The 21,100-nt window shown below is 44.0% G+C and overlaps 1 protein-coding gene and 1 pseudogene across 1 annotated transcript; one reads left to right on the top strand and one right to left on the bottom strand.

The window, feature by feature from the left end:
* The first annotated feature begins 3,563 nt into the window (after positions 1-3,563).
* Positions 3,564-16,155, top strand: MCEE (methylmalonyl-CoA epimerase). The gene is made up of 3 exons (XM_066636179.1): positions 3,564-3,644; positions 13,984-14,324; positions 15,101-16,155. Exons 1-3 carry the CDS (start codon positions 3,614-3,616, stop codon positions 15,251-15,253), a joined length of 525 nt encoding a protein of 174 aa, XP_066492276.1. The 5' UTR covers positions 3,564-3,613; the 3' UTR covers positions 15,254-16,155.
* Positions 16,156-19,920: 3,765 nt separating this feature from the next.
* LOC136659563 (5S ribosomal RNA) lies at positions 19,921-20,039 on the bottom strand (annotated as a pseudogene).
* Positions 20,040-21,100: the final 1,061 nt, after the last annotated feature.

Genomic DNA, 21,100 nt, shown 5'->3' with positions numbered 1-21,100 from the left:
CAACATGGAACTCCTTGCCACAGGATCTGGTGATGGCATCGGCCGTAGATGCCTTTAAAAGGGGATTGGACACATTTCTGGAGGAAAGTCCATCATGGGTTACAAGCCATGATGTGTATGTGCAACCTCCTGATTTTAGAAGTGGGCTACCACAGAATGCCAGATGCAAGGGAGGACATCAGGATGCAGGTCTCTTGTTGTCTTCTGTGCTCCCTGGGGCATTTGGTGGGCCACTGTGAGATACAGGAAGCTGGACTAGATGGATCTTTGGCCTGATCCAGCAGAGCTCTTCTTATGTTCTTATATTGCATATACGCAACAGGGACCAAATGTGTACACCTGTGGGCCGGGCAAAAATGGGTTAAACTCATTGAAAAATACATTGTAGGTTATTAACAGTATTTATATACTGCTTTTCAACTAAAAGTTCACAAAGCGGTTTACAGAGAAAAATAAAAAAAACTAATGGCTCCCTGTCCCAAAAGGGCTCACAATCTAAAAAGATGCAAATGAATACCAGCAGACAGCCACTAGAACAGAGAGTGCTGGGGTGAGGTGGGCCAGTTACTCTCTCCCTGCTAAAAAAGGAGCACCCGCTTGAAAAAGTGCCTCTGACCCAATTAGCAGGGGTGATCCCCCTTCACTGCTCTCTTCCGATTTGGTCCTTGGTGCTTAATATGTTGAAGATGCAAGGCTGCCTTGGCCCATACCATTGGTCTTATCTTGTCCAGTGCTATTCAGGCAGAAATCTTTTCCAAGCCCTGCTTCATGCTTCCCTTTTAACTGAAGATACAAGGGAGATGCTCTTTACACTCTCACATAATACCAGAACCAGGGGACATCCACTAAAATTGAGTGTTGGGCGGGTTAGGACAGACAAAAGAAAATATTTCTTTACTCAGCGTATGGTCGGTCTGTGGAACTCCTTGCCACAGGATGTGGTGCTGGCGTCTAGCCTCGACACCTTTAAAAGGGGATTGGACAAGTTTCTGGAGGAAAAATCCATTATGGGGTACAAGCCATGATGTGTATGCGCAACCTCCAGATTTTAGAAATGGGTTATGTCAGAATGCCAGATGCAAGGGAGGGCACCAGGATGAGGTCTCTTGTTATCTGGTGTGCTCCCTGGGGCATTTGGTGGGCCACTGTGAGATACAGGAAGCTGGACTAGATGGGCCTATGGCTTGATCCAGTGGGGCTGTTCTTATGTTCTTATGTTCTTATGACTGGTTTTGGGACCTCAGGCATGCAAATCATGTGCTCTACCACTCATCTATGGGCCTCCCCAGGACATGGGGCCCTGCTGGTGCAGATGTTTGGCCTAGATTGATCTTCAAATGTATTGAAGGCAGACTACAGTTCTCTAAACTGCATGATTTCATGGGATGTGTGTCTGTTGATAGCTAATTATGTGATTTGTAATGAGCATCATGCTGGAAACTTCTTCAGCGCAGTGTGTTTTGTGCTGTGTGTTTTGCCTTCTTCCCTTGGGTTGTTCCAGATCTGGATTCCCATCTGTAATGAACAGGGAAATAAAAATAGTAACAGTTCAGTTCAGTCATCTTACTATGAGGTGTTGTCTTCCTGACCTATATCGGAGGTTTGGTCTGGACTCAAATTTTTCAGCAGTTACAGAGACAACCTAGTTTCTGTATCAGTATTGGTAAGCTTCACATGAATGAGTTTTGTGGCACCATATAGGTTAACAGATTTATTGTGGCACAAAGTTTCTTAGACTAGAGCTTAGATATGTTCGGTTTAGTCCTCAAAAACGTCTCCCATGATCAGAGGCATAACTAGGGTGGAGCCTGAGGGGCATATGCCCTAGATGCTATGCCAAGGAGGGCACATGACTGCTTCTCAGGCTCTGACCTAGATATGCACCCTCAATTCTCCTTCAGACTCCACAGGAGAAGGAATGGGAGTGTGTGCAGCCAACCCAAGTGGTGCAAAGCAGTCACTTCTGGGTTCTTCCCAGAGGAGGGTGCACTGGCAGCATTATATCCCCCTGTTCCTTCTCCTGTGGAGGCTCCCCTTCAAGTGAGAAGGACAAGGAACAGTGGGCACAAATCTGCCACAGCAAGCACTTCCTTCTCCGGGGAGAACCCGGGAACGACATCATAGCATCATGTGACATTGTGATGTCACTGCCCCAGGAGCAGGGGCAAAGGTTTATGTTTCTGCCCATGACAAATTGATTAGTCTTTCAGGTGCCACAGGACAGACTAACATGACAGTGAGCCATGTCCATAGTAGATCCACTCAGAAGTAAGTCCCATTATAGTCAGTAGGGTTGACTCCCAGTTAAGTGTGGGTAGGATTGCCCTGTGTCTAGATATTGAAAATAGAGCATCCGTGTCATCAGGATAGATTTGAAGGATCAGACCAAAGTTGATCAGGTCCAGCACTCTGTTCCCAATAGCAGGTTAGCGAGATGTCTCTGGGTGCTCCCAAGTGAATTATGAAAGGGATGGACTTGTCCTATTGTCCAGTCCCCAACATGTGGTATTCAGAGGTATAAAACATCTGTGCATTGAGGTTCAATTTAGCCTACTAGCCCTTGATAAACGTTTTCATGATGTCAAGTATGTGGGTGACATATAGTACCTCTCAGTAGATAGAAAGTTGCTGAAGGAAGTTTCCAGTGGTCTGGGATGGCCTACCTTTTTCTGTCCAATGTTGCATATATGCAACAGGGACCAAATGTGTACACCTGTGGGCCGGGCAAAAATGGGTTAAAGGCAGGTTTGGACCACCAAACATACCAAATGCACCCAGAGCTTCACAGAGGCGTGGGTGCTTTTTTTTCAACCCCTTTTGTTTAGTCAAATGGAATATGACAGAGGTGGCCAAACCATGGCTGAAAGCCACATGAATCTCTTTAACATATAATATATGACTCGTGGAAATATGTTGGCTGAGCTCCTTTTTTGCATCACAAGTAACACAAAAGGTAAATTTAAAAATTTTAAGCTTTACAATTATTTACCAGGCATTATAATTTACTTATTATAATAATTATAATAATTTATCATGTATTTATTAATAAATTTGTTATCACAAATTGGTTGTGCATTTATTAATATATTTATTATTATTGATTAATAATTTAGTATTTATTTTAATTATTTATAATTTTATACCAAGCTTTATAATTATTTACCTAGTTTACCAGCTGGGAGTCCACTGGATTAAAATGTAAGTTTAATGTTCATGGTGAGTGCTGTAAACATATTTAAGAATTTAAAAGCTTATTAAATATTGCAGGTCTTAAACATCTAAGGTTTATGTAGATGTTAACATATTAAGTTAATGTGCTCTTATGCTAAACATGTTTGGCCACCCCTGGCACAGGAGGGGGGTGGAAAGCTGTTGTGGAAAAGAGTTTAAGGAGAGGCTGGCGCTAGGACCCCGCGGAGGCGTCTTTCTGCTGCTCTCCCTAACAAACAGCGCGTGGATGTTGTCTCTTCTTTGCGATCACACCAAGCGCCGTATGCCAAAGTCTTTTGAGCCTGCCCGCTTCCCGTTGTTGCCAGTCCTTCCTTGCCTTCGCTTTTGCTTCAAGGACGTGGCTGTCCATAGACTTGTTCGTCTGGACTTGCCAGCTTTGAAGATGGCGGCTTGCACTGGGCGCCTGGCTGCAGGTAGGTTTTTCCAGGTTCGAGGAGGCAGGCTGACTGTGACAGGCGGTGGAGCTCTGAGAATGGGACCTCCTTCCCTTTCCCCCATGCACGCCTAGAAAGGGCAGACTGGGCTTTGCAGTGGGTCGCTTTGGAGTGGGTCCCTTTGGACTGCCATACCTTTCTGTTGCTTTCTCTTGTTGCTTGTCCTTAGTGTCTGTTCATGCAAGGGGTAGACTGTCTCTGCACATGGAGGTTCCATTCAACAGCTGCTATTAGTCTTATCCTTTGTACATTTGCTTGTCCTTGGTGTCTGTTCATCCAAGGGGTAGCCTGCCACTGCACGTGGAGGTTCCATTAAGCTAGTTCCATTTAACAGCTGCTATTGGACTGATCCTTTGTACGTTTGCTTGTCCTTGGTGTCAGTTCATTCAAGGGGTAGACTGCTTCTGCACATGGAGGTTCCATTAAGCCAATGGTTCCCCAACTGTGAGCCATGGCTCCTTGGGGAGCCACAGAAACCAGGCAGGGGAGCCACAGAATCGTCACAAAAAACCCACTGCCCTATACAATGTATAGGATTGTCGCCCTAATGGGGAGCTGCAACCAAGAGCCCAGGAGGTTAAGGGAGCCACCAGTTACCAACTGTTTTCATTTGACAGCTGCTATGAGACTTATCCTTTGTACATTTGCTTGTTCATCCATTTATATCGTGCTTGCCCTGGTGGGCATTCAAAGTGGCTTTAAAAAGGACAATAAAAACAATTTAAAATATAATATAAACATTAAGATTCCCTAAAAAAACAAACAGTATTCCTTAAAAACTGAAGAATCTCATTAAAAGCTAGGGCAAAGAGTACAAAAACCGACAGCAAACACCAAAAGAACAGAAGAATTTGTCCTATAGTACCGTTTGTCTAAGGTTTCATAGGAATTTTGTAGGAATTTGTCCTATAGTACCATTTTTCAAGGTTTCATAGGGATGTGAAGTAAGGCTGTTGCCCAGTTGTTATTAAATCATAATTGATTCATCTATTAATGTTTATCATTTGTCTAGTGCAGTGGCTCGCAAACCTTTTGGTTTCCTGAGCCCTTTGCACTGCTGAACAGATTCTCGAGGAGCCCCACTGGCACATGCATGGAGTCTATGGAAGTCCCGAAGTGCCAGTGCATGCTTGAAGTGGTACAGCATCAAGCAGATGGCAACCCTAGTGCAGTGTTTCTCAACCAGTGGTACGGGTACCACCAGGAGGTGGTGTCTAGTGGTACCCACGGCATCCCTGAACACATGCTTCCCTGCAGCTAGACCAGGAATGTGACACAACAAACAGCAGTAGGAGGCTTGGCGGGCAGAGAGCATGCTTTTCCATGCTCGAAAAAGCCCTTCTGTCCTTCTGTCCTTTATTGGTGTTTGCTGCATCACATCTGGCCTCCCAAACCAGAAATAACTGGTGATGATGTCATCACCAGTTACTTCCAGTGTTATTTCAAATAGGTGTACCATGAGAAGTGGTATGGTGGGAGACAAATGTTGAGAAGCACTGATCTAGTGTTTTCTGAAAGTGCAAGTGTATTTATCTTGATGTAGTCCTTACAACAACCCTGTAAGGTACGTATTACTGTCTCAGTATTGCTAAAGGCGTTCTAATAAATTCGTGGCAGAGATTAGATTTAAACCCAATTCCTAACTCGGGGCCCAATCCTATCCAATTTTCCAGCACTGGTGCAGCTGTAGTGCAGCCCTGAGTTAAGGGAACAGATGTTTCCCATACCTTGAGGGAGCCTCTGTGACTACCTCCCCTCCATAGGATGCAGTCGACACCCCATTGGCATGGCTGTACCGGCACTGGAATATTAGATAGAATTCAGCCCTCAGTCACTTAGCTTTGACACTACACCAATGTTCAGCTATCAAGATTTGCATGAGAGTACAAGCAAAATGTTCTGAAACAAAAGGCATACTTTGTAGATGATGTGTCCATGTGCCACAGCAGGCATCCTCTTAGAAGAGCATTCCCTACAATGTACAAAAATCAACATTGCCCCCCCCAATGTTTACTAAGCCTATGCCCTCTCTGTTTTTAAGTGATCTGTAAATACCCCCCTGTTCCACCAGTCTTTTAACAAATTGATGTTATCTGTTGTCTTGTTCTCATCTTTCTAGTTGGGATATTATGTACTTTATGACTTAGATAGCAGCCTTATAGTGAGTTAGCCTTTTCGCTGCATAGCCCAAGCATTGTTGATGTTGACTGTCAGCAGTTCTCCACACATGATTTTTCCTTACCTAGAGATGCTGGAGTCTGAACCTAGGAGATACTGTATGCAAGGCGAATTCTCTTGCATAATGCAGCGACCCTTGTTGATTTTATAGTGTCAACTTATTTAGTTAGCTTCCCTGGGTGGACTGTGTCCTGAAAGGCAATCAATAAGTAAGGGAGACTTCCTCTTATTAAAGCAGCCCTTTGTATCTGCAGTTTTCTTTATCAGTACTGTACTCTTTATTAAAAATAAAGTTTAAAAAAATCGCCACTCTGCTGCCTGATTCATCTGGGCACTTTTTTAGTTAATCTAAGTAAGAGAGAGAGTGTGTGTGTTTTAAATAGTGAATCTAACTGATGAAGTTATTATACTGTATGTCACAACCACAAAATGAACAAATGAAACTTCTTTACAGTAGTCAGGTCATCGGTTGCCTAACCCAGTGCTGTCTGTTCTAGCTGACAAGTGACTTTGGAAAGTGCTTTTCAAGTAGCAGTACTTGTAAGTTTCTCCGTCTTCTACCCCAGCAGGGTTGTTACAAGAGGGTTGTGCTCCATTTGTTGTCCGAGTCCTTGGCTGCAGGGAGAGAGGGGTAGAAACAAAAGGGGGTGTTCTGGCCGAACAACCAGGATCCCTCAACCAGGCCTCAGAGTTCAGCAGTGGGAGGAGGCTGCCATCAGCTACCTAGTTCCTTTTCTTGGCTTGCCCCAATCCCAGGGAAACCAGTAGTGAAGCTGGGGGAGCGGGAACCCAGGGCCGGTTGACGCAGTGACACTTCCCGCATCATTGCATCACCTCTGTGCCTGCGCAGACACCCCCTCCCTGCGCATGTGCAGCCCTAGCCCTGGAAAGTCCTCATTTGAAGCCAGATCGGATCCAGGATGGGTGGCAAGGCCCATTTCATGGTGCTTTTGTGCACCAAAAGGTAGGAGCTGTCAGCCCCCTACGGAGACAGTGGAAAACCACCACTTTGCCTTTGGGGGGGGCAATGGACCCCCCTCCCCGGCCCTGGCTTAGCTGTGCCACAGAGAGGAGCTGCCCTCAGATATCCTGTCCAGGGACCTTTCATCACCACCCCTGAGTGCCTTATGAAGCCCTAGGCCCTCCCCTTCTATACTGTCTCCCATCCCCACCACCAGCTCTGCCTGGTCCAGCCTTGGGTTTAAAGGGCCTGCATTGCCCCAGAGTAGGAAGGCTCTCATCCTGCAAGGAGCAGTGAACCCTGTGCCTTGATGGCCTGAGGGACAACAGGAGGACCGGGCCTACAGCCATGCATTGTCTGGCCATAGGGTGCCCTGCCAGGGCTGTGATGGAGCAGCTGGAGTCCCTGGTAGGGTGAGTCCAGAAGTGTCAGTACTTCACAGTATGGCAGTAGGTACTTGTCACTACATCAGTGAGGCCCACGGGGCACTGCCCTGTCTGGCCCGACCCCACTGGAATTGGAGATGGATGTTGCAGTGGTGTACCAGTGGGCAAGATGTTTTGAAGGTCCTTCACAAGAGTCAAAGTTTGGGGAAGGAACATGCAGAACAAAGCCTCAACTGACAGTGGTGGAACTTGCAAAAGGTGGAGTTTGGGGATAAATGTTTCTTGCCACAGGTTGTGAAGCCCTGTTCTGAGGCCACAGACAGGTACCAGCAAATGAACCTGGGACTCAATGCGTGAAAAGAGTGTGCCTTCTTTTTAAGGCTAGCAAAATGACTACCAAGCCCCATGTATCAGAGAGGTTCTTTGACCGTAGACATTATTTCTGATTGTTGGACTGAACATTCGTCCACAAAGGTCAGAACAAATTTCCTGTGACTGGTGATCCATGGCAGCTATGCTGAAAGCACCTAAACATTGTTGATGACATCCCTGGAGGCTGTGAAGCTGGGATCTCTCAGTTTAAACAAAATAGGCTAGTTTGTCCCTAACCCTGCCAGCATGGGGGCTGTTGCACGCACCCAGTTCTCATAGTGTGATCTCATAGTGTCAAGCTGTGTACAATCTTGCCTGCTATGTAATTGAGTATAATCAGATTCTCCAAGGGTTCCTGTACCATTAAGAGTTGCATAGAAGAGAGAATTTCACCAGGTTCATATTTTCCTGTCCAATGTATTCTCCATGTTGTTATAGTTTCCTCAGTTCAAATCACTGGTAGCTATCAAACTGGGGTGTTCTTTCTCTCAGCCTGACTGGTAGGGTCAGAGCTGTTGTGAGGATAGATTGAGGACACCCTCTCTGGAGGGTATATACTTCTGCAAACTGTGCTGAATAGAGAATATCATTCTCATAGAAATGTCAACATTATTCATTTCAATCCTACCCACATTTCCCCACATATAGTCAGGTTTTTCTTTATAACCTCATGAGGACTAGAAATTTGCCTCTGGAAATCCTGGATTCTGAGTCCCATGTAGCAGTGACTGCAGGGTACAATCACAGCCACATAAATTTCTATGCCCCAGCAATAGATTCTTCTGTCTTTCTCGTTGATATGCAGCTTTTCTGCATTCTGTTAAAACAACCCATGTTGCACCCTAGACGCAGCTGCATTTCAGTGGTAAGTGAAAACAACTCCTTCATCTCTGGGACGTAGCCATCTATTTAAAAAGACCCCTCCCTCCCCAAAAGAAAATCCTTTGTGTCCTTCATGGAGAAAGTGAATTGTTATAGCACTGCAGAGGTTTTGTCGAAGCCAGGATTTTTAGCGTGAGAGTAATAAATAGAAGCAAAAGAGGATTGTTCAAAGTCGATGCTTTTGGCAGACTTCAGTCCCGGTATCTGTTCCAGTTGAACGTTTGGTGATTAATCATCTGCAGTTGTTATCTGCACAGCTGGTGAATTTCTGGAAGCGGACCAGATCGCTGTGGAAAAGTCATTTTGGCCCAAATTAGATTCTAAATAGTCTTTGTGTGTTGTGTGTGCGTGCATGAGTGTTGCGCCATTTAGCCCTTTTGAATTAAATTCATTGTATACATCCATAATCTGTAGTCTTAAGAGTTTTTTAAAAAATGTATCGGGCCCAGCAGGCAGAAATATTGATTATATAAACTAAGAGTCAATCCATGCTGGAAGTAATGCCCTCGCATGGCTCTTGTTTATTCTGATGGAGCATATGCGCTTGCCAGCTTCCTGGGGTGTGATGTCCTAAATATTTAGCAGTGCTATAAAGCTAAACACACTCAGCTTCTTCAACCTACCCTTGTGAGATATGCCTTCAACATCCTGTATTATCTTTCTCACTCTCTGAATCCTTTCCAGTCTAGGAAGTTCTTCTTTGGGCGGTGGATGTATTAAACCAGTGGTTCCCAAACTTTTTAACACCGGGACCCACTTTTTCAAATGACTGTCTGTCGGAACCCAACTAGCTTTTACAAGACTAAAAAAAGTTTCACCTTACCAGCTCTCAAGACTTTGTTTTTATCTTTTTTTACTATGGTGGTAGTGGTAGGGGAACCGCATTCTGGAGCATTTGCTGAGCTCCATGTTCATCGGATTGGGACCTTTCTGGTAGTCTTGCGTTCTTCTTTGCCTTACCTTCAATAAGACCAAAGGCACGGTCACCTACTCACAAGAAAATGTGCCTGTGTGGCTCAGTTTTGCTTTCCTTAAGTCTCAATATATTTTCCTTGCCAGCTATCAGCTTGTCAGTTTCGTGACCCACAAGAAATTAACTTGCAACTCACTGGTGGGTCCCAACCGACAGTTTGGGAATCACTGCATTAAACTATCACAGGCTGCTTTTTCCTCTGTCCAGCCCTCTTGCCCCTTTTTGTTAAGTCTGGCTGCAATGCTATGTTCACACTTACCTGGGAGTAAGCTCCATTGAATTCAATGAGACTTACTTCTGTGTAGACATTCATAGAATTGCACAATCTGTTTTTGATTTAGAGGCTGTATTAACCATCATATTGAGTAAGCTAAGGAGTAGAGCCCAGTTCTTTCTGATTTCATATCCCAGATCTGTAGAGGAAGAAGTTGTGTGCATAAGAATTTGCTTACTTGATCCATCTAGACCCAGCATACTGTTTTCAACAGTGACCAGGGATGCCTCTGGGATGATCACAAGGATGATGGCCTTCATCTATAGTTTGTCCCCAGCATGCGGTATTTAGTGGTAGCCTTTGTTGGTGGCCTAGTTTGTCCCCAGATGTAGTATTTAGTGGTAGGCTCCATTTAGCTATGCTTCATGATTTTGTTTTGCCCTTAAACAGTCGTAATCTAACCTAGTGGCAATGACCACATCTTGTGGCAGAGAGTTCTATGTGTTGTGTGAAAAGGTAGGTAAGCTTATCTGTCCCAAATCCTCTGCTAAACTGTTTCATTGAATGATCCCAGAATTCTAGGGTCCATATTTTGTTAAATGAGAAAATTGACAGAGAAATTGTTGTCATAGGGAAAAGTGTTCCAACCTCTTGATGATTTTAACTGCCCTTTACTTCACCTTTTCCAGCTCCATCATATCCTTTTTATAATACTGTAATATCTTTTATGTAGTGCAATATAAGTATGCAAAGTTCTTTATAAGTATTTCTCTTGATGTTATGAAGCGAGAGAGAGAGTGTTGCTTCCCCATCTGTTCCAATGCTCTCCTACCCCGTCTGGCAAGCTCTCTAGCAATAAGGTACTGGAATTCTTCAGCCTTGAATTTCTCACCACAATGGCTGGGGTTGGGGTGGGGGAGGAGGAAGGGATGGGACTAATTGCATGGGTGTTTTGCCAAATCCCAATCCACTGGGCCTTGTAAACCAGTCCAATCAATCAGAGTTGCCAATAAGCCAAGTTACTGTCCAAAGTCAGGTTCCAGGTAGGTCAGTCCAATCCGTCAGGGTATCCAAATCAAAGTCCAAAGCCAAAGTCCAGTCACAATCCACAGTCTGATTCCCAATTCCATAAACCAAGTCAGTCAGTCTCCTCTCCTACCTCCAACCTGCACTCCTTCAAAACCCACCAAGCCTTTCTGCCTCAGGTGCTCCTTATATCCCTGAGGGCCCTATTGCCTTCCAGTGGCTGCAGCTGTGCAGCACACTCTGCTGGATGCCCAGGCCTTACCCTTACAGGGGCCACTGCTGACACCACATCTACCTCCTCGCCTGTTCTTCCGCAATTTCAATACAATGGGATAACTCCTGGGGAAACTAAGAAGAACCACATCTTCCAGCACTAATTGAGAAAGCTTTCAGTATGCATTTTGAATTGGACACATGGGACCTCCCAGGATCAGGAACATTCCCCCTTTTTAACCAGACTGAAGAACAAGCTTTGTGCTAAGACATTCTAGGCAGAAGAGTTGCAATTCTCTTTTCAATGCTCATTTCACTTACTTGAAATGGACCACCCTCGTTTGCCTACCCTACACTGTTTAGCACCTGCAGTTGCCCCTACCCTATCCTTGTTTTGCTTTCTCCTTGTCAACTCTTTTATTCTCTGTTCCCTTTTTGTTCTGTGTATTTTATTTAACATTGAGGCCGGATTAACCACTGTGCTAAGTAAACTCAGGACCAGAATCCATTTGGGGCAGCTTGGAATCTGCTTCCTTATCCACTCAAATGTTGATGCTGATGGAATCCTCCTTTTTGTCACTGGAAAAGAGATTTCCCCAATGTGGAGAATGTTTCTCATCCTGATTGTCACATTCAAATTGGATTGACAAATTAATCAAATTTTAGGTAATGAATCAAATTTTTAGCATTGTTAGATAAATTAATTGATTTAATTTGCACATGACTAAAACCATCATTTTGATGAAAGAAAGCTCCTTGTTTTTAGATATTGCATGTACCGTATGTGCCATCTTAGGGGAGGCATTCCCTGCTGGGTGAGAGTGAAGGGAGAAAGCCTCTTCTGAAGGTGATGCTTGCCACCTTTCATTACATTAAAAAGAATTGTCTGCTTAATCTGGGGTGTCTTTTTAGTTCATTTTAAAAGGGCTTTAATTATTTGTTCTAATGATTAAAGGATGCAGTCAAAATTCTTCAAAATTTGGGATATATCCTATGTCTTTCGGGTAGTTGGCATGACCACATACAACGGAGATGTCAAAATCATTTCATATAGTGGGCCAAATAACATTGATGATGCCTGCTGACAGCAGGAAATGATGTCTTTAAGCAGGAAGTGATGTAATTACCGTAAGCAGGTGGTGACCAGTAATAAGTGAGAAAATGTGCTTAGGAACTCATCGACTGCAAATGACAGAACAGAAAATACATAAAACGTGATCATATTTTCAAGATATGGGAGAGTCGAACTATCACGTGGGCCACCTTTCAGCAGTGATACCTTGGCACAGCTTAGCAGCTGAGGAGGGTGCTGGGAGAACCCAACTATCCTGGGGGCTGGATAAAGAGCTTCCACAGGCCACATATGGCCTTGCGAGTTTGACATCCCTGACGTACAAGGTAGCACAGGAGCAAATCAGCATGAGTGGTTAGCCTCTGGCCTCGATTGTGTTAAGGGTGACACATTCAATAGGAGTCTATGGGTCTCTTGAACAAATATGGAAGAACTTTGGGCCTGGCTCTGTAGTCCCCCGCACTGTGCTACTATCTGCTGTTCAGTTAAGTAAACCGGAGGCAGACCCATCTTGAGTCACTGAGGATGCCCATGTCAGGGGCGATACACTGAATTACCAATTGGGAAGTCCCTGGTTTAAATTTCATGAACTTTGCTCTGCTATGAACACACTCGGTGGCCATAGCTAAGTCTCTTCAACCATAATATGAGCATAGTAAATTCTGAGTGATGGAACAGGGTTTTTAGAAAGATTACAACCAGATAGAGCACTTTGCACAAGCAACAATGCTAAGACTGAATATGATCGATGCTCAAATGACACTGCCCTTTCTCATTAATGTCATTAATGCCTGGAATTGTCTCTTGGAACGCCTCCCTGTTGCCTCCCTTGCATTGATGTTTAGATTGTGGGCCCCTTGGAGTAGGAACTATTCTTCTTTCTCTGCAAAGTGTTGTGCTTGCAGATGGCTCTAGAAATAAATAAGTACAGAAGGTCTCACCAGGTCCATTGGCTTTTCAGGAAATTCTGCCGTGATGCTGCTCCTTTAAATAGTGTCTCCGCATGAAATAAAGTCATCAAGGAGTAGTGGCAGCAAGGGCAGTTCAGAAAAGATGCCAAGATTGCAGCCGTCATCTTGGGGGTGGAAAAATGCAAGGAGGCTCTTCATATTAACATTTTAACACATTAACTAATGTGATAATGTCAGGTATTTTACAGTGTGTTTCACAGCTGGGGAGATGTATGAGATTTTTCATGCAAAGTGTGTTGCATCTGGGAATCTCAACCTTTGGTTCAAAGAATTTCCACAGATTGAGGTGGGGACGACGACAAAGAAGTGGGGAGGAAAACCCCACTCTGGGCTAAAGTAGTTATTTCAGCATAACAAATCCATACCATTTCAGTGCATGCATTTCTAGTAAATGCAGTACCTAAACTATGTAGTTATATCTTCTTACTAGGTCTGTGACTGGTGTGTATTGTGTCATAATCCCTTAAAGCCAGTGGTTCCCAAACTGTGCGCCACAGTGTCTGAGGGCTCTGCGGTGAACTCACAGGGGCGCCATGGGATGACCCTGGTGGCCCTATTTTTCCCGGCTCTCCTGTGCACTGCGAACTTGGATCTTGTGAGATCTTGCACAAATCTCATGAAACCTCATGCCATTCTTGCAAGATGCAAGATGCCAGCACCTGAAATCTTGTGCAGTTCCACAGCATGGGGGTGCCAAAACAACACCATGACAAATGGGCATCATGAGCCAGGTGAGTTTGAACTGAAGACTTAAGGCAGTGATTCTCAAACTTTTTGGCCTCCAGAGCCCTTTAAGCTCCCAAGCAGAGCCTCGGGGAGCCCCAGAGCGCAGGTGCATGGATAGAGTAGTGCAGCACCAAGCAAATGGTAGCCATTTATGGTGTGCTCATGGAGCCACTGAAGGGGTCTCAGGGAGCCCCAGGCTTCCTAGCCGCACAGTTTGAGAAATGCTACCTTAAGGTATTGACATGGAGTGTTTATTGAGGTGTCATTGAAAGAGGAAAAGGCACACAATGTTTTTTTAAAAAGCCATTCAAAGGGATTACAGACAGTTCCTATTCCATTTTCAGGGTTTCTCACACGGCTGCAAACTGCATGTCTCACAGCACGGACATTGTCAGTTTCCCATTCTGTGACCCAGAAGGCTCCGCAACACTTGTGGAAGCTGGGTCGACTTAACCATGTTGCCATCGCAGTGCCTGATCTGGAGAAAGCCAAGTCTTTGTACAAGGATGTGCTGGGCGCTCAGGTGAGCGACACCGTTCCTCTTCCCGAGCATGGCGTCTACACAGTGTTTGTGGAGCTGGGGAACACCAAGTTAGAATTGCTGCACCCACTTGGAGAGAAAAGTCCCATCGCTGGCTTCCTGCAAAAAAACAAAGCTGGAGGAATGCACCATATCTGCCTTGAGGTACTCTGAGAATCTCGAATCGAAGGAATTTCATTCCCCTTTTTCAAGAGGAACAAGTGTCTAGTCCTCACAAGGAAAGCAAGTCCAAACTGTCTTTAAATTCTCAATCTCATTTGTTCTAGATTTTACTTACTCTATCTTTAGAATACCATTAAGACCTGAACACTTTTCAAAATAGCTGTGAGCTGACTAAATATATAATGAAGGCTCATCATAAGAGTGAACACTGACCTTTTATTTCTGGAGTGGATTGACACTTAATTTTAATTATGTTCTTGGGGACCATATGCAAGTGCACCAGGAATCATTGATGGTCCCTTGAAAACAATTTAAGAACTACAGCTTTATAAGATGCCAGTAATTCTGCAAGTAAAGCATTAACAAGATCATTGCTTTTCTGGGTTATGTTTATAGTCAGCCAGCCTCTGAGTTTACCTGCAGCTCCTTCTGCTCCCTATCTCTACAGGGAAAAAGAACATGGACAGGGATCAGGAGGAGTTCCCCCCCCCCCCCATCTTAAGCTAACATTTCTATAACTAAATAATACCTGTGTTTGGATTTTAATTGCAAGTTGCTCTGGAAGCTAATATTGTCTGAGCTGCTTTGAATGCCTGTTAGGGAGATAAAGCAGGGTATAAGTAAGTAAGTAAAAGCAGGTTATAAATGTCGTAAGTACCTTTAAAACCTTTCCAAATTAAAGAAGAGTGGCGATTCTGCCTGTCGTGGAATGTGCTGCAACAATCCCCTTTCAACCTGACTTTCCTTTTCTTGTTAAGGTGGACAATATTGGAGATGCCATAGCAGAATTGAAGGAGAAGAAAATCCGCGTCCTAAGCGAAGAAGCCAAAATAGGTGCCCATGGCAAACCGGTGGTATTTCTCCATCCAAAAGACTGCGGTGGAGTCCTGGTGGAGCTTGAGCAAGCCTGAGCTCAAATCCTCAGTCCTGGAACAATACATTTACAATCGCGCTATGGGGGAACATGGGACAAATTCAAATCATTATGCTCGATTTCCTCCTACTTTTTTTTCCTAGAAAAGGTTTTCTTTGATTGAAAAGCCTGACCATGAGAAGGGAAATTAAAGGTCAAATTATTGCTGATCTTTTTGTTTGTTTGGGGAAGAGTCTTTGGTCTGATTGAAGTGGCCAAAATACTTTTTGTTTTCAGGTTGGTTTTAGTTCCCGTGGACTGCATTGATGCGTTGCAAGATGACTGCAAAGGAAAGTATGTCTCTGTTGCCTGGGCATAATTTTGCATCCATTTGGTAGATTTCTAGGTCATCCCCCATCATTTTGCTCTATATTTGTGAGCAGGGAGGGGAGGGAAAGGAGTCTGCTTTTCAGTAATCACTCCAGTATTCCTTTAGGAAATCAGCCAGCAAGGAGTCCTCTTATTATCTGTATTCACCATTTAAAGGCCCGAGCATCACATTGATTGGTTCACTGTCTAATAGGATCCTTGTATTGTCATATAGGTGCCCGTGATTGCTAAGCAACTCTTCTCTGCCGGAACAATTGCTGTCACTAAGCATTTTTTTTTTTTGCAAAAACTGCCATCTTGCTGCTGTCAAAAATATACATATACGGAAAAAGAGGGATCTCGAGGAATCGGAGTGAACATATTGGATTGCCACCTACCCAACTTGTGTTAGCATATGTCTTACTTCAAATTCATTTTTAATTATCAGGGAGGGCATTGCTTTTTCTGCCTGATTTAACTAACAGAGATCTATGGGGGAAAAATACATTTCCACACCAAGATAAGCGGCTGTATTTATTTGCCTGGCTTACTTTATGGTATTAAAACAGTGGTGAAGATTTCAGTTGCAAACGCTTGCCCTGGTTTTTATTTATAGCCGGTAATCCTGTGAAATTTTGCTGTTCAAATAATGGTTGGCAACCTTCAGTCTCGAAAGACTATGGTATAAGCCTACAGCATGCTGTATTCCCAGGCGGTCTCCCATCCAAGTACTAACCAGGCCAGACCCTGCTTAGCTTCCGAGATCAGACAAGATCGGGCATGTGCAGGGTAACAGTTGCTGTTCAAGTCATTTGGATATGTGACCCTCCTACAGGTTTAATTGGCTGAATAGTCATTCCAAAGCCGGCCTGTCTGTGAGGCCAACTGAGGCAGTTGCCTCAGGCAGCAAATTGGAATGGGATACCTGCCTCTGTCTGCTTGTACATCACTGCTGCTCCTCCTCCTCCCTAGCTCACAATTCCCCTCTCTTTCATGTCTTCTTCTGAATCCAGGGAGAACAGAGGAGACGCAGCTGTAACGCTGTTAGATGGGGGAGGGGGGAGGATTTAGCTTGCTGCTTCAGATGGTAGGAGGTTTTGGACCAGCCCTGATTCAGTCCCTGTTCCCAGCCTATCTTGAAATCTGAAGTTTTTTTGAGGTAGATTTGGATCAAGTCACTGAAAATTCCCTGTTAACTTGCTGCCTTTTAAGTCTGGTTGAAGTGGCTTGAACCCACATATAGGGAGCCCCCTCTATCCACAGATCTCGTATCCACGGTTTCAGATTAACCACAGATCAGGTCCATGGCCCTCCCTGCATACTCCTGGCAGCGAGGGCAGCTCTGTTCCTCTTGCCTTTGGAGGAACTTCTGAGCCCAGCAGAAGCCATACATGTCCACCCACAGATTCTGCCAAGCTCAGAATGACTGTAGAAGGTAAAAAAGTCACTTAAGAACAACCCCACTGGATCAAGCCATAGGCCCATCTAGTCCAGCTTCCTGTATCTCACAGCGGCCCACCAAATGCCCCAGGGAGCACACAAGACAACAAGAGACCTGCATCCTGGTGCCCACTAAAATTTCTGTTTTCGTGACTTTTTAGTGACCATTTTAGTGACATAACATTATTGTAAGCTGTTAAAAGGCATTATGAGGGCAGGGGAAGCCTTGGACGGTTTGCTATCTGCAAATTCACTTATCTGTAAGGAGCAGGATTGACACCTACCTCTCATTATCTGTGAATCGTTATTTGCAAATCTGTTCTTGTTATTCACTAATATGTGCTGGTATGCTCAGGGCATTGGGGGCAGCTTGGCGCAGCTATGAGCAGGCAGGCAGGGGCAATAGAGGTTGCAGGGGAATGAGGAGAAGAGACAGTGGGCTCCTCGTGAGTAGAAGGCAGTGCAGAGTCATGCAGTGGAGAGAGGAAGGCTGCAATCCTAGCCACACTTTCATGAGAGTAAGCCCCATTGAACAAAATAGGACTTACTTCTGAGTAGACCTGGTTAGAATTGTGCTCAAAGAGACAACAATTCAGTATATGGCTGATGGGGAAGGGGGTTGTGTCAAACCAATTGCATCAAGCCAATTATACTTGTTTTTTAGAAAGTTGTCTGGATTGGGTAAATTTTCTGCCTCAAACAGGCATTGGTATTGACAGGTGGATAATTGTTTGACAAATTTGTGTCAGTTGAACCTTCACAACTCTGGCGATGATGAGAGGTCTCTAGAAGGCTACCTGAGGGTTTCTCTGGGGCTATGGCAAGCCAGGGAAGGAGCCAAGAGAGAGGTGGAGGAGGGGTGAGCCCCTTCCCAACTGCTGAACTCTGAGACCTCATTGTTGGGTCAGCAACCATCAACATGTTGAGGGATAGCCAGGACTGAGAAATCGTTATCTCCACAGCCTTCAATTCTTTGAGGGATATCCAGTACAGAGGAGGAAGCATCAGATGTTGGAGATGCTGATGAACCATTTCTATCGTCCAGCCCCATAGACACCAAGTTAAGATTCAGGTTCATAGAGTTGATAGAGTGTATGGTGAAGAGGGATCCCTAGAACCAAACCCAATTTGTCCCATAGGCTCAATGATTCTGTATCCGTTAATTTGGTATCTGCTAGGTTTTCCAGGAACCTAACCCTAGGGCAGTGATTTTCAACCTTTTTCATCTCGCAGCACACTGGCAAGGCACTAAAATGGTCAAGGCACACCATCAGCTTTTTGACAAGCACACTGTGCTGTCAATGGGGGCTTACATCCCCTAATGGTCCTATTCATAAATGACCCTTTCCCAAATTCCTGCAGCACACCTGCTGACCATTCGCAGCACACCAGTGTGCCATGGCAGAGTGGTTGAAAATGGCTGCCCTAGCAGATAATGAGAACTGACTGTAATAATTTTGCCTTCATGGAACTTTTAACATCTTAACTTGCCTCCTCTTCAAAGAACTACAGCTCCCAAGGTTCCCTAGGAGGAGGGTACATCATGATCTAACTATAATTTCAGTGATGCTCGGAGGGAAGCTATAACCATTAAACCAGTTTAAAACTGGTATACATTTTTAGTGTGCATATATCCAGAGAACCTCAAGATATGATCCTCTGGGAAGTTCCCCTGCACATTGAAGTCCCATTGAACCTGCACGAAATTATCTGCGCATGAGGACTCCCAAGTGAGATTGTGCCCTTTTCCTTCCAAGTACTTCCTTCAAGAGGAAGCCAGTGTTTTGTATTCTGGTCTCCTGGAATACTGTGTCTTTTATATTTCAAGCCCTTTTACCTTCTGGGACCACTTTGCTCTCTGTATAATAGCATCCGCTTGTATGGAATGGAAATTTTAAGCAGGTTTATGATATGTTTTCTGTTTGTACAAGCTACCAAATGTCTTACTGAGCATGAGTCAGGTATAATCAGCTCTTTGATTGTTTTGAAAGCTCGTGCCCTGATTGTAAAAGGGAAAAAAACTCCTGACCATTATTTTGCATCAGTTTATCAGCATGCTAAAAGTGATTATTTTTGCAGTAATGTGAGAATTTTTTCCCCCTTACCAAAGGAAACCGTATGCACTAAAAAGAATATTCCTTGGATTGCTGCAGGGTTTGTATAGTTAGTTACCTGGGCAAAGAAAAGTCGAAAGCAGAATAAAGTCTCAGAAGCATACAGCGTAAGAATTTAAAGGGACCTGGAGTTGTGTGGTGTTGTTATTCATCTATAAATGTTTTCAAATGAAGGCACAATCCCATATACACTTGGCTCAGAGTAAGCCCTATTGAACACAATGGAAGTTAAATCTGAGTAAACATGCAGAGGATTGCACTGCTACTCCTCTTTCCATAGATATGAAGAAATAAAAAGATTTCTTTTGTAGAAAGTGAGAGAAATACAGTACTTGAGATGGCTAATTTCAAAGGTCATATTAAATATTTTTAATAATGATATTGCATTGTATGTTTCTTGGCATCCATGAAAACAGTACATGGACGCATTCAGATTTAAAAGGTAGAATTGCACTTTTATTTACCCTGACTGGCGGTAGCTCTGTAGCATTTCACGCAGGTACCTTTGGCAGTCCTACCTAGTAATATTGGGGATTGAACCTGGATCTTTCTGCAGACTAGGCAGGTGCTCTGCCACTGAGTTATAGTCCCTCCCTGAGCTAGAATAGGCAGGAGATACTGTAGAAGTATTCAGACAATTTAATTGGTGGTTGCTGAACAGTAGGCTTTTCAGTGTGCCTCTGTGGATGCTGACCCTGGAATAGTGTCCACAGTTTAAATATCTTAAGGGGTCTTATTCCGCACATAAATGCATTTATTAGAGATAGGTTGGCAACCTTCAGTCTCGAAAGACTATGGTATAAGCCTACAGCACCCAATATTCCCAGGCGGTCTCCCATCCAAGTACTAACCAGGCTTGACCCTGCTTAGCTTCCAAGATCAGACGAGATTGGGCATTTGCAGGGTAATGTATTTATTACATGTTTCTTATTCTCTTGAACCACCAACTGTCCAATCACAGTGAAACTGGAATCCCTGTAGATTTCCACATTTTTTTGCATGCCCCCTTGTGGATGAGCATGCAGTGGCATCTCTCTATGTACAAATAAATTATCTTCTTATCTGCATTTTTTAAATGGAATGATCGGGTTTATGGTAAAATATTCCAATTCCTTCTGTGCTTTTATGCTTTTGCTTAAGGGGAGCATGAAACACCTCCTTAATAGCACCCTTAATTAAGAGCACATTAAATTTGCACATTTTATATAGCACTTTCCTGCGCAGAGAGAAAGTAAACTTTGATTTTGGCTATAAATTTACTTTCCAGTCAGAGCTGAATAATTCATCAGCCTCGACGTATAAATGCCTACAGAACGTGTAGTGATTTCAAGGCGTAAGAGACTTCATTAAGGTTTGATAGTGTAAACGGTCAAGGAGCTGCTCTACACTCACCGGAGTGCAGAAAGACGTCTCTTCATTTGTAACGTCATTTAAAAAAATTAGAGAGCCACATAAAACAGATAAAACACTGCTTAACAGAAGAGCCACATACGATACACTTCAGGTGTTTGGAAACTGCAATATTTAAGAAGCGTTTAAATTCTTAACTATATTTACTCACCTGAACTTATGTTTCAATCCAGTGGACTCCGAATTTATACCCGGTAAATAATTATAAAGATTGAAAATGTGTTATTTACCTTTTCTCTTCATGGTGATGCACAAAGGAGCTCAGCCAACATATTTTCATGAGCCACACATTATATGTCAAAGAGCAGCAAGCGGCTCACGAGTTGTAGTTTGACCACCGCTGCCATATAGGGACTAAGGCTGCAATCCTAACCTCACTTTGCTAAGAGTAAGTCCCATTGAACACAATAGGACTTACTTCTGAGTAGTCCTGGTTAGGATTGTGCCCAAAGGGTACAATCCTAACCAACTGACTTTCCAGCGCTAGCATAGCTGTGCCAATGGGGCAAGTGTTGCATCCTGCAGTTGGGGGGCAGTCACAGAGGACTCATCAAGGTAAGGCAACGTTTATT

Source organism: Tiliqua scincoides, chromosome 8 (genome assembly GCF_035046505.1).
Source record: "Tiliqua scincoides isolate rTilSci1 chromosome 8, rTilSci1.hap2, whole genome shotgun sequence".
Lineage (NCBI taxonomy): Eukaryota > Metazoa > Chordata > Lepidosauria > Squamata > Scincidae > Tiliqua > Tiliqua scincoides.
This window is presented reverse-complemented; position numbering and strand designations above follow the sequence as displayed.

Coding starts and splice junctions, on each gene's coding strand:
- MCEE (XM_066636179.1), top strand. CDS start 3,614: ATGGCGGCTTGCACTGGGCGCCTGGCTGCAG. Junction 3,645..13,983: donor CACTGGGCGCCTGGCTGCAG/GTAGGTTTTTCC, acceptor TTCCATTTTCAG/GGTTTCTCACACGGCTGCAA. Junction 14,325..15,100: donor TGCACCATATCTGCCTTGAG/GTACTCTGAGAA, acceptor TTTCTTGTTAAG/GTGGACAATATTGGAGATGC.